Raw genomic sequence first — 13,050 nt, 5'->3', positions numbered from 1 at the left:
GTTCAAGTCCCATATCAGGCTCTGTGCTGACAGCTCGGAGCCTGGAGCCTGCTTTGGATTCTGTGTCTCCCTCTCTCTCTACCCCTGTCCTGTTTGTGCTCTGTCTCTCTCTCTAAAAAACAAATATGCATTAAAAAAAAATGACATCCTCAAAGGCCAGAGTGGGTGCAGAACTGTGAAGACAGTCCCCAAGGATATGACAGGCTGGGTGGCCACACTTGTTTGTATATTTGCGGTTTTCCCATTATGTATAAATAACAGGAAATCAAGTAGGGAATCAATTCATCTGGACCCAATTCTTGGCCCTTTTCAAAATTCCACACCCCCCCCCCCATATAAACAGCTAACGAAGGCTACAACCTACAAAACTGATTGAAGTGCCCAAGGACGTCCTGTTATCTCTCTGCTGTTCTCAGTTTTAGGTTTCTCAAAGCCGTTTCCCCATTACTAATTTTGTTCCTCTTCTTCTTCATCTTCTCTTCTCTTCAATCCTCCTCCTCTTCCTTTCTTGTAACACAGGAGCAGAAGTTAGTGCCTGTCCAAGCCCGCTGGCCTGGGGCAGAGGAATGTGGCCACTCCCTCCAAGGGGTGGCCAGGCCCAGGCACTCACTCAGGCTGGCAGCGGCAGGCAGGCAGGCATGCAGGCAGGAAGGCGAACAGAGCTGGGGAGGCTCCCAGCACCTTGCTCTGAGGGGCTGGAAAGCGCTACAGACGTTAGCTCATCACTCCCTGGCAGAGGCCGACCAGTCTGCTATTCTCACTAGCATCTTCCAGATGGGGAAATGGAGGCACAATGGCATGCAGTGTGGTTGCAGACTATCAGGGTCCTGTGGGAGCTCCTGGATAGGGGTTCCAGATGGAGTAAGGGGAGAAGAGCCACCCAGACTTCTCCAACTGGACTTCTACTTCTTGAGATCGTATGGGGGAAGAAGGACATAGGAAAGAACTGCACCCAGACTGCAGAATCTGAAGGGGGCAGGAGAGAATAGGAGGGGAGTGGCAAGGACTCAGCATTTCCTGAGACCCCACACCTGAAGGGCCCAGATTCACTCACTAGCCCATTGGAGTGAATAACTCACCACTCTTACTGTGAAGATGTTGGCCCCACTCATCACCTCTGGAGTAAGGAGGCAACAGAGATAGAGTCTGCATGGCCAGACACCAAAGGGTTAACTATGATGTGGTTAGGTTATTATGTTTTCCTCCTAGTGTTTTTCTGTTATTTCCAAATTCTGTGCAGGGAACAATTATGACATTTAGAGAACCAGACAAAATGCTAATTATTTTTCATTATGAAAAAGAAGAAGCAACTGGGATGCAGCGACAAGACCTAGGCTCGGAATGAGGGGCCCCAGGTCAAGCCCACTCTCACTTCCCAGTTGTGTGACCCACGGCAAGTGATTCCACAGAGCTGGCATAAGGTTCAAAGAGCTAATGTATGTGAAAATGCTTTTGTAAAAAATACCGATGGAGGGGTACCTCTTGATTTCCAGCTCAGGTCGTAATCTCACGGTTCATGAGTTCAAGCCCTGCACTGCGCTCTTTGCAAACAGTGCAGAGTCTGCCTGGAATTCTCTCTCTCTCTCTCTCTCTGTCTCCCACTCACAGTCTCTCTCTCAAAATAAATAAATACATGTTTAAAAATATATTGATGGAACTTTTCAAACATACACAAGTAAACATTGCAGGGAAGGCCCATGCACCATCTTCAACGATTATCATCTTATTTTATTTAGATCCCCACCCACCTTACTCCCAGCCCCACTGGAATATTTTTAAATAAATCCCAGACACGCCCTTCATTTCCATAAAGGATTCAGTACTGAACTGCCTTTTATGTTTTTCATAATTAAAAGATAATACGTGATGACTGTAACAAAATTGGAAAATGAAGACGTAATATACAAAGGAGAAAACAAAAATCACCCATAACCACACCACCCAGAGATAACATTTTAGAGTAGTCTATTATTTATTCTAAGCACATATATCTTCTAAGCACATATATTTTTTTATAAAATTTTTTTTTCAACCTTTTTTATTTATTTTTGGGACAGAGAGAGACAGAGCATGAACAGGGGAGGGGCAGAGAGAGAGGGAGACACAGAATCGGAAACAGGCTCCAGGCTCCGAGCCATCAGCCCAGAGCCTGATGCGGGGCTCGAACTCACGGACTGCGAGATCGTGACCTGGCTGAAGTCGAACGCTTAACTGACTGCGCCACCCAGGCACCCCAAAGCACATATATTTTTAACAAATGTGGGACCCTACTGTCTATACCATTTGTTAGGTATCACTTTATTGAAAATATAAAAGTAATAAAATTGTACTACAGAAAAATCAAGAAAAGATGGAAATTACCCATAATCCTTTACCACTAATATAAAAACTGTTAATATTTTAATATATTTCCTTCCCATTTCTTTCAACTAACATACATACTGTTAACATAGTGGGATTGTACTGATTATGCAATTTTCAAATTATGAATCTGTTTTAATTGTAAGAAAATAACATAATCATCATTGCAGAAAAATTTTAAAAAGGAAAAGAAACATATCACCCATATTCCATTACTCAGTCATAATGTCCATTAACATTTTGGTGTATCTACTTCCAATTTTTTTATGCACATAAAATTTTTTAATGCTTATTTATTTTTGAAAGAGAGAGAACAAGCAGCGGAGAAGCAGAGAGAGAGGGAGACAGAGGATCCAAAGTGGACTCTGCACTAACAGCACAGAGCTCGGGGCTTGAACTCAACAGACTGCGAGATCATGACCTGAGCTGAAGTTGGATGCTTGACCACTTAACTGACTGAGTCACCTAGGCGCCCCTATGCACATATAATTTTAACAAAATGGGAGCATACCATTTATGCAGTTCATTAACTATAAATTCATATTTAATATAAAAAATCATCATATTGCATAACATGGAAAAAGGAGAAAAGACCAGCCATAATCCTACCACCCTACTGACCCTGTTGTTGGTTTGGTGTTTTCCTGACCATTGCTTCATTACCCATATTCATACATGGTTGGAAACATAGTATTTAATTTTCTACCCTTTGTGTTCTTTGCAGCTTGGCATCATATTTATGCAACTTTGTACCCAGCATTTTTTTATTTAATATTTTGTTATGGACATTTTCCCATGAATAAAAGAGTTTCAGAAATCAGGATTTTTAATTTTTAATTTTTTGGTGTCAGGGTATTGAGGTATGTCCTTACCATGGACATTTAGATTACTTTTTATTTTTTCACTATTGTAAACAATTCTCCTCCAAACATTCATGAACAAAGATGTGCTTTTAAAATTTTCTACACACATATGCATCATGTTTCTGGAGACCACTGTATGGCCTCCAGCAGTCCTCTAAAAAGTGGTCACCTTTTATTGGTCCCTAATTTACTCCTGTCATATAGCTCAGACAGCCTTTGGTTCTGGGGGATGGGATTTTGAGAACAAATCTGTGTTTTCTTCTCTCTCCCCTTCCTGAGTTTATAGACCTCCTTCATCCCCTCTCAGCCTTGTTTTTAAATTAGTCAGTTTTATTGAACCTGAAGTGTATGAGCTGAGACAGGGCTAAGAGGCAAAAGGAAAAGATTCAGAAGGCACAATGACAACATTTGTTGACCACTTAACTACACACCAGGCACCAACCAGGCTAAGCTTTTCCTTGCAACAAACCCACAGAGTTGCTACCATTAAGATCCCCATTTAACAGCCAGGAAAACCGAGGCCCAAAGAATGAAACCACTTGGCCTAAGATCATACAGCTAGTAAATGGCAGTGTGGGAATTTAAACCCAAGTGGACTGACCCCTGAACATGTACTCTCCACCACCAGTCTAGAAGGCCACCTTATCCTCGCAGGCAGTGAGGTGTTAAGGGTGAGGGTAAGGACTCTGCAGTCAGCCTGACCCAGATTCAAACACCCGGCTCCCTGGCTGTGTTAACTTGGTCATATCTCTGGGTCCCGGTTTCACCTTTGGTAAACCCTACCTCACACAGGGCTGTCGTGGGAATTAAATGAGATGATGGATGGGAACATGCTAGGCCAATGCTGGCACAGAGAAAGTTTTTGCTGGGTAACCATCCTTGTCCTCTCCTTGCTTCCCAGAGCTCGGGATCTAGTTGCCAAGTTGGAGATAAGAGTTCGGTGGAGAGCTTTGAGCTGGGCTGGAGCCGACTGGGAAGTCTGTGATCGGGGGCAAATTTGCAGATAGATGCAAATGTCTCCTTTGCTCTCTCCCTGCCTCTGCAACTAACCTCCTTTCCTATCTCCCCCAAAAGGAAAGGGGTGGCTTTTGTGCTCCACCACTGAGTGCTTGAAGCCCCTCTCTTTTCTGCTCCCCAGGAGGTGGAAGGACAGCGAAGATGACAGGAAGCCACCAGCTGGGAGACACTGTCCAGCAAGTGGGCACAGAGAATTGTGACGGAGGGCGCTCCTTTTTCTGCCCTTCAATGGTCCGGATGGGGGAGGGGGCTGGCTGTTGAGCAACTGCTCCGGAGACACTCCTGAAGCCGAGATGAACATATGCCTCTTTCTAACAATTGGCCTGGGAGCCATCCAATAGATGGAGGGCGGACCCGACACCTCCCGGATCCGGAGCCTGCAGCGGCGCTGCTACCGCTGTTTCCAGACCCGCTGCCCAGAGGGAGCGGAGGGGGAGGGTAGGTCGGAGGTCCAATCAGCAAAACACAATTCCAAACCCTGGGGTCGCTCACCTCAGGCAAACACCAAGATGGCTTGCGGATGTATTTCACAGGCAAACTCTGTAGGGTTTCTGGGTTCCGACAGATCCCGCCTTTTAGAGGAAGCAAAGTGGACATGACCCAACGATCTTTGGGCAAAGTGAGAAATGGTGTGTGGGTGTAACGTTCCTGGGGTTTATGTTGAGGCAGGGAGAGGGAAGGAACAGAGCTGTGCAAGGCAGCTTTTGGGGCTGGGGAAGGGGGTTAGCTGGAGTCCAGAGCACGCCCTTCGCTTCCTCCAGGTGTTAAGGAAGGGCCTTGATCCGTCCCTCTGTTTGCTCCCCATCCTTAAGTCAGTAAGCCGGCTCGTCCGTCAACAAACAGAACTTTGTTCAAAGAGCAAATGCAGGGCACTTAGGAAAAAGTGTGTGGAAGGTAAGGGAAGGAAGGAAGAAAGAAAAAAATGAAAAGAAAAAAGAAAAAGACCTTTAGGTCTTCAAATCCAATTAAGAAGATGGAACACATACGTAGTGAAAATGACTTCATGACATTCCCTCACCTCTTTTCTCTTAACATCAGGACTTTTTAAGAAAAGAGCATGTTTTGGGGCGCCTGGGTGGCGCAGTCGGTTAAGCGTCCGACTTCAGCCAGGTCACGATCTCGCGGTCCGGGAGTTCGAGCCCCGCGTCAGGCTCTGGGCTGATAGCTCGGAGCCTGGAGCCTGTTTCCGATTCTGTGTCTCCCTCTCTCTCTGCCCCTCCCCGTTCATGCTCTGTCTCTCTCTGTCCCAAAAATAAATAAACGTTGAAAAAAAAATTAAAAAAAAAAAAGAAAAGAGCATGTTTTATAAACAGTGTAAAATGAACAGCTGCTGAAAGGAGCCAAAAAAGAGAGTTTAGTAAAGGGAAAATCCGTGGCCTTCCCGTAAGAGGTGAGATGGGAGCTTGCTGGCCACAAGGAACATGAACATGAAGGAAACATGAATGTTTCCCTTAAACATTTGTAAGATAGTATCCCAACCTGAGAAATATGTGCTCTAAATGCAAAATGTTATTCCTGCTAGATGGAAATGATTATATAATCGTAATAAAATAACCTGGCATCATGGGAAGGCAGAAGGGATCCCCTCAAGCTCCGGGGCAAGCTCTTCTGACACGGCTGCCAGTTCTTGGCTTTTCTGCGGCGGGCTTCCTGAGGTGCACCTGGCCCCACGGTCCGGATAGGCAAGCATATACCCGCATCGCATCCCGCCAGCCTCCTTCCGCCGGGGGCTAACCACAAGAGAGAATCCCTAGAACCCAACTCCCGCTCAGGCCTTCGAGGGAAGCCGCAGCTGCCCGATAGGCCCTCCATGAGGCTCTGTCCGGAATCCGGGGACTTTAAGGGGAAAGCGACTCCCAGCCTCAGCCCTTCAACAAGATGGTGCGGCCCAGAGGGGGCAAAGAGGCTCGGAGAAAGCCCTGCAGAAAACTCAAAATACTGCCCGGCCAGCACGAGCCCTGTCCCCCTCTCCCCGGCCATTCCCTAGGCCATACCTCTCTACGTCTCTTCCCACCCCGCCCCCCCCCCCCCCAACGTCCTGAAGCCCGCTCTGGCCACCCGCTAGATTTAGGTCAAAAAACAGACACTAACAGCTCTCCCTAGCCTCAGCGAAATTGCTAAGTGGAATTTATTGGGCAAGTCCATGCAGGGCGGTGGGGAGAGACCATGTCCCGGGCACGGGCCACCCCCAGCTTTACAGGCGCAGGCGTCGGCCTGGGGCTCAAAGCTGAGGGTGCCCATGGCCTGGGCCCGCCGGATGCACCCCGGGAACCGCGGGTGGTCCCCGGCGCTGTCCGACCAGCGAGGCCGCTAGGACTCCGTTCCCCAGCCGGCCCTTCGCTTTCACACGATCCGCGGTGACTGCACCAGCTTGAGCGCCTTTAAAGGGCCACACACGCCAGCAGCCGCTATAAAATGTTCCCAGCGGCACAGCTGCAGAAGGGGCACCGCTGAGCTGCCAAGAGGAGGCTCGCTCCGCCCGGCTGCCCGCCCGCAGCCTGCCTGCGAGGGGTCGTTCCCGGCGAGGAGGAAGAGGGCCGAGGAAGGCACAGCACCCGCTCTGGGCCTCAGTGAGTATCCAGTTCAGATTTTGCCACCAACTCGCCCACGAGCCAGGACATGTGCTAATAATGCCCTAAGCCGGTTATAAAGACGTGGAAATTGGGGGGGGGGGGAGAGAGAAAAAAAAGGGGGGGGGGAAGGGTCTGTCCTTCCTGGGATTCCTAGCCGAGTCCAGCCTGCTGCCGTTTGCGTGTGCGTCAGGGCTATCCGGGCGGCAATGGGGGCTTGAGACCCGGGTCCCCGGCGCCGGGAAGGGACGGCGGAGGCCGCCACCGCCACCGCCCCGGAGTCAGGCGCCGAAGCTGCGGGCGGGCGGGCGGGCACGGGTGCGGGCCGGGGCTCCTTGGCGCGGCACTGTGCGGTGCGGCGGCGGCACGGCGGCGCGGGCTTTACCCAGGCGCCCCGGGGTCGGGTGGCACTGAGCGCGACCGGCTCGCGGCGGCGGTGGCGGCGTGCGTGCCAGGGGCTGGGGGCTCCGCCGCTTCGCCCGCGGCTCACCGGGCTCCGCGCTTCCCTCTCTCCAGGGCAGGCGGCGTCGCAGAGGTAAGCCGGGCCGCCGGGCAGGGCGCTGGGCTGGTCGGTGGGGCCAGGGACTCCAGCGGAGCGGGTGTGGGGAGCGGGCGGCGGCTGGGCGGGCCGGGGTCCTCTGGGGGACTTGTTTTCTGTTTGAAAGCTGTTCTACTGGGGGCGGAGGGGCCGCCGCCTGCCCACCAGCGAGCCTGTTCGCTCGCCAGCGCGCCCGCCTTCCGCCAGCCGGGCCGGGCGCCCGCTTCTCTCGGGGAGACCGCAGCACCTTTTCTCCCCGCGTCCGCGCTTTCTCCAGCTTGGCTTCCACCGACTTTGCTAATCGCCCAGACCGCATCTGGACGCTCCGGCTGTGGGGCTGCACAAAGCTCAGGTTTCCTTCGGGGACTGGAGACGAGAGGGGCTTTTGGGGGGACGAGTTCAGCGGAATTGCGGGATGGAAGTTAGCGAATTTGGGCAACTTGCCTCTTCTGCTCAGCAGACCTTTACTCTCCCCCACACACACGCCCACACACCCACGCACACCCACGCACACACCCCTCTCCCTATAAACGAGGGCGGCTGGGCCGGGCCGCGCACTGAGTCCCTGCCTCACCGAGCGTCGGACTTGGAGTCAGACCGCCCTGGCTGCGAATCCCGGTTCCGCCACTTTCTAGCGCTGTGACCTTGGGCAAGTTACCGAACCTCTCCGAGCCTCTCTCACTCTTCTGGCAGCCGGCTTATAGCACTGATTACAGGCGGCTTGGCTAAGGGGTAGGCTCAGCCGGCGGCCGCTTCGGGTACTCAGCGGGCGCTCAGTAAGTGTTGATGAGGCGCGGGAGTGGCTGCCGGCGCCGAGTGCGCCCCCGCGCGCGGTAACACCGCGGGGACCCAAACTCGCTGCGGAGCCCAAGACCCCGCGCTTCTCCCCGCCCGCCCATCCAGTCTCTACAATCGGTTCGTGATAGCGCACTTGCAGGAGCCGACGCTCGAGGCCCTAGTGGCCTGGGTGCTCGCGCCCACCGCGCAGGGATGCTCCCAGCCGCCCCCAACTACCGCAGCTCTACCTGGGATGCGGCGGGGAGGGCAGCCGAGCTGTCCGCAAACAACGGGCCTTTAGTTTTCAGGTGGCGAAACTGACTGGTCTGGTTAGAGCACGTCCAAGCCAAGCCGCAGTACTGTTTGGATTTTTAAATTTTTCCTGAGTGAGAAAATAGCAATCGAGATGGAGCCATCCGGTTGGTGCCATTTTAACTTTTGGTCCCCCAACAGGTCAAAGACTCGGCCCCCTACCTGCCTGTCCCTTCTCTCTACTTCCTTTACCTTCCCCACCCCCATCGAGGAGGGAGGGGGCTGGCGGCCCAAGGGAAGATCCGTAGAGAAGGGAGGGAGGCGGGACTGGGAACTGGTGGCTGGGGCCCGCGACACCGGCGGGCGAAGAGGCACTTGTTGCTTCGGGTTATCCAGCCGCCTCTTGCAGAGGTTTCGCAGTGGTCAGCCCGCAGCTTGGAGAGCAGCCTGGGACGTTTCCGCGCTGCCAAGTTTTGCCTTCGAATGGACTGGGTGGCAGAGTGGGGACAAACTGGGGGAAGCAGGGGCCCGCATTCCGATCGAAATGGTATTGCCTCTTCAGACGGATTCAATAACACTTACTGAGCGCCTACTGAGTCCAGACCCAGGGCGGGTGGAGAGGTGGCGGTGATGGGAGGCCACAGATCCGAATGGAAACAGGGTCCCGCCTAGGGGAGCTCCCAGCCTGAAGGGGGAGACATGGTAAAATGGTCTTCCCAAGAACTGATATCAAAACAGAGATACTTTTTTTTTTCTCGTTCTTCCCCCACCCCCTACTTCTTTTTTCTCTCTCCTGTTTCTTCTTGTTGTTGTTAATGTTGTGTTTTCTTTTGGTGCGTTCCGGTGCCTAGCAGCATAAGGGAGGGAGGCTGGATAGGAACGGGGAAAGATGGTCAAGCCCCCCCCCCCCACATTTTTTCTTTGGATATGAAATTGCTTGATACCAAAGGTACTGGGCTCTTGAAGATGACATGGATTAGATTCCTTGTCTTGTGATCGCTGGCTTGAAATATTCTCGTGTTGCCTCAGAGAAGAAACAGGGCTCCAATCAAACCCAGAAGCTGGGCAAACCCAGAAGCTGATTTTCTCATGTTTTCTCCCCACCCCCTTCTTCCTTTCTCTATTTTTCTTGCCTCCTTCCCTGATAAGTAAGTGGTTATGATAAAGACAGGCATTAAGTGGTCACTTTCTAGAAGTATCTGAACAGATTTCTAATGACCACTGGAGAGAGGGAGGTATGGAGAATTCAAACCTTGTTGGAAAGATTAGAGATACTTTTTAAGGTCCTGAAGAATCTTTGAGCTATGAGGTATTTGTAAATAGGAAATTCTACATCTCTAAGTCATCATGAAGGCTAGAATATATAGGGATTAAAAAAACAAGCTTCTAGGAAGAAAACTTGAGATTTTCCAGAGATTTTTTTTTATTTTCTGGTTTGGGGGCATTCTTTTCCCCCTCATCCCCTTAATCCTTTGGCACTTGAGCTAGGAAATCATTTCTTCAGGAGCCATTTGAGTCATTTCAGGTATGATGACTTGGCCAGTGGTCAGGTGAGGCATGTGGGTAGACGGGTATTAGATCCTGCTCCCAGAACCACAGCTACCTAATGGGAAAGCCATTGCATCTCAGTGCCTCAGTTTCTCTCCAGGAAGAGTCATTCCCACCAGTCCCTGCAGATGGGTGTGGCTGGGCTCAGAGCAGATATCCTGGGAAAGTCCAGTGCTGCCAGGGTTGTCTTGGAGACATGGAGAAAATTGAGACATTTCTAGCTGCTCTCTGGCTGCCTTAGCATCCCCGGACCACCCTGATCAGCCCAGGTTCTCTCAGACCCGTGCCCAAGGCAGGGCTTTGGAACCCCATGATGTTAGCTTTGGGGACGTATTCCTTCCCTGGGCCAAAGCAGCCAGCTTTCCAGGTCTTCCTTGCCCTGACTCTTTCCCCTCTTTCCCAATCCCAGTGGAAGTCTCAGGTCTCCAGCCTTGGACACCAGTGGCCCACTGAGAAAGTGTGCTACTTGCTCAGGGACATTCCTGTCCTCAGAATCAGAAGCTGTGCACCTCACACACATACTTGGGGCCCTGAAGTCACTTGTGTGAGGAAACAATAACGTGTGCCCCTCCCCCCCCCTTGGTGATGTGGGTAGCTTGCTGCCTGGGCAGCATATGGCTAAATCAAGCACCTTTCCTGTCTCGGGCCAATGTTCTAGCTTGATCTCCTCCCTGTGCTCAGGTGGTTTCTGGTCTTGGGTCTAACCCCGGTGCCATCCTTGCCTTGTAGCTGTGTGGAGTTACCCTGCTTAGGACTTTGCTAGTGCTTTCTTGGTCAACGAAGACTTTGTCCTTATCCTCTCTTTTCCCTCACATACAGCACAAAAGTTCCAGCTGGCAGCATCATCTCCCACCAGTTTATCCAACTTCTGCCAAGGCTCTGAAATGCCAACCATGTCGAGGCCTGCACTCGATGTCAAGGGTGGCACCTCACCTGCAAAGGAGGTAACTGGTGCCATTTTGCAGATGGAGACCCTGAAGCATGGAAAGACAAACTGATCTGGGCCTGGTGATAGGCCCTCCTATGCATGGTGTCTAGTGTCCTGTAGCAGAGAGGAAAGAAACGGCAGCGATTTCTTTGGGGAGGCTGAGAATAGCTGCTGCCTAAATGTGGTCAAATTGAACCCACCGAGGTGTTGGAAGATGGCAGATAAAGGGAACAGAGAAATAGAGGGTCATAAGACCACTCCATTGCAAAGATTGCTGTGAGGCTGAGAAGAGAGCCAATGAGATGCCCTTTTCAGAATGGTGAAGTGAAGGAAGGGTCAGGGAGAGAGAGATGAAAGCCATGAACCCACTTAGGATGGTGGGTGCCCAGCACAGAGGACTTGGGTCTGAGCTCAGCGCTCAGAACCATGGTAGTAAAAGGATATTCGAGCTGGAAGCCTAACCTTCCATGGGGCCTCCTTCTTCCCTCCCCACCACTAGCCCCAAAGGAAGTGCACATAGGGGCTTTCTGAGCCTGATGAATGGCGCTGGCAGAACCATTAACAGGTCTACCATGCTGTGCCTTTCTTTCTCTTCTAGGATGCCAACCAAGAGATGAGCTCTCTGACCTACTCTAACCTGGGAGTGAAAGACCGCAAAGCAGTGGCCATTCTGCACTACCCTGGGGTATCCTCGAATGGAACCAAGGCCAGTGGGGCTCCCACTAGTTCCTCAGGATCTCCATCTCCAATAGGCTCTCCTACCACCACCCCTCCCACTAAACCCCCACCCTTCAACCTGCACCCTGCCCCTCATCTGCTGGCCAGTATGCAGCTGCAGAAACTCAATAGCCAGTATCATGGGATGGCTGCCGCTACTACGGGCCAACCTGGGGAGGCAGGGCCCCTACAAAACTGGGGCTTTGCAGCTCAGGCGGGAGGGGCGGGGTCACTTTCTCCTTCTACTGGTGCCCAGAGCCCTGCTATCATCGACTCGGACCCAGTGGATGAGGAGGTGCTGATGTCGCTGGTGGTGGAACTGGGACTGGACCGGGCCAATGAGCTGCCAGAGCTGTGGCTGGGGCAGAATGAGTTTGACTTCACGGCGGACTTTCCATCTGGCTGCTGATGCCAACTGTCCCTAAAGATGGAGGAACGAAGCCACCGATTCTGTTGTAAATAAAAATAAAAGTTACTTACAAAGAGATGGGCTGGCTGACAGTTTTTCTCATTGAGGTCTAAAGGCCTGTAGTGTGATCAGATGTTCCTTTTAGCAATTCATGGTGGGGTGGTGGGTGAATAGCTGGGAGGAAGGGGGAGGCTCAGAGGGGGCTGCTCACCAAATGCCTCCAGCCACTGCCACTACCCTTATCCCTCCAGGAGCCCAAGGACCTAGCCTCATTGTCCTAAGACCCCAGGAAGGCTGTCCTATTCAAGGTTGAATACAGGGGGTGTGCCTGGGTGACACAGTTGGTTAAGCATCCGACTCTTGATCTTGACCCAGGTCATGATCTCAGGGTTTATGAGTTCGAGCCCTGCATCGGGCTGTACGCTGATGGCATGGAGCCTGCTTGAGATTCTGTCTCTCCTTCTCTCTGCCTCTCCCCAGATTTTATGCTCTCTCCCTCTCTCAAATTAAAGAAACTTAAAAAAAAAAAAGGTTGAATACAGGGGCTGGCTAGGGACGTTCTTAGATGTTAGACTAATTCAGACCCATCCACAGCCTCCTTACCACTTGCACATCCAAGTCAGAAGTGTTGTTCTGGCCACATGGTACCCACCTTACAATTCTAAAAGCCACCCTACCCACTCTCTAGGCCCCAATCTTGACCCATTAAGGCCACCCCTTTGCCCTCTTGCCTATGGGCAATAGATAGGGCCTAAGAAGCATTTTATGGCCTGGGAGCTAAGATTTCTCTGGAAAATTGTGAAAGTAGCAGACTCCCATGATTACAATCTGGGATTCTAGGTGCCTTCAAGTCTCCCTCCAAGTGTGGGGCACTCACTGGTGTGCATGTCCTCCTAACTCCAGGCCTCCTGGCCTGTTTAGGCTGACCCATTCACCTTAGAGATAACAGATTAGGGCTGGGCCTGAGAAGTTCAACGTTTGGGGATATAGCCCTTGCTATTAGATTACCTGCCGAAGAGGAAGTGGCTTCAGAAGCATGCCACGTGACAAGACTATAACTGAATTGGATC

General features: G+C 51.6%; 1 protein-coding gene across 6 annotated transcripts; it reads left to right on the top strand.

The window, feature by feature from the left end:
* The first annotated feature begins 6,597 nt into the window (after positions 1-6,597).
* On the top strand, positions 6,598-12,056 carry CITED1 (Cbp/p300 interacting transactivator with Glu/Asp rich carboxy-terminal domain 1). Of its 6 annotated transcripts, XM_047843884.1 has the most exons (4): positions 7,190-7,346; positions 8,428-8,545; positions 10,746-10,870; positions 11,453-12,056. In XM_047843884.1, the coding sequence occupies exons 2-4, from the start codon at positions 8,533-8,535 to the stop codon at positions 11,978-11,980; spliced, it is 666 nt and encodes a 221-aa protein (XP_047699840.1). In that variant the 5' UTR covers positions 7,190-7,346; positions 8,428-8,532; the 3' UTR covers positions 11,981-12,056. The 6 variants fall into 6 exon arrangements, with proteins under 6 accessions (XP_047699843.1, XP_047699840.1, XP_047699842.1 ...); XM_047843887.1 differs by lacking the exons at positions 7,190-7,346; positions 8,428-8,545 and adding an exon at positions 6,598-6,811; XM_047843886.1 differs by lacking the exon at positions 8,428-8,545.
* Positions 12,057-13,050: the final 994 nt, after the last annotated feature.

The sequence above is a fragment of the Prionailurus viverrinus genome, chromosome X (assembly GCF_022837055.1).
Source record: "Prionailurus viverrinus isolate Anna chromosome X, UM_Priviv_1.0, whole genome shotgun sequence".
Lineage (NCBI taxonomy): Eukaryota > Metazoa > Chordata > Mammalia > Carnivora > Felidae > Prionailurus > Prionailurus viverrinus.
Note: the sequence above shows the minus strand (reverse complement) of the source record. Positions and strands in the feature narration are given on the sequence as shown.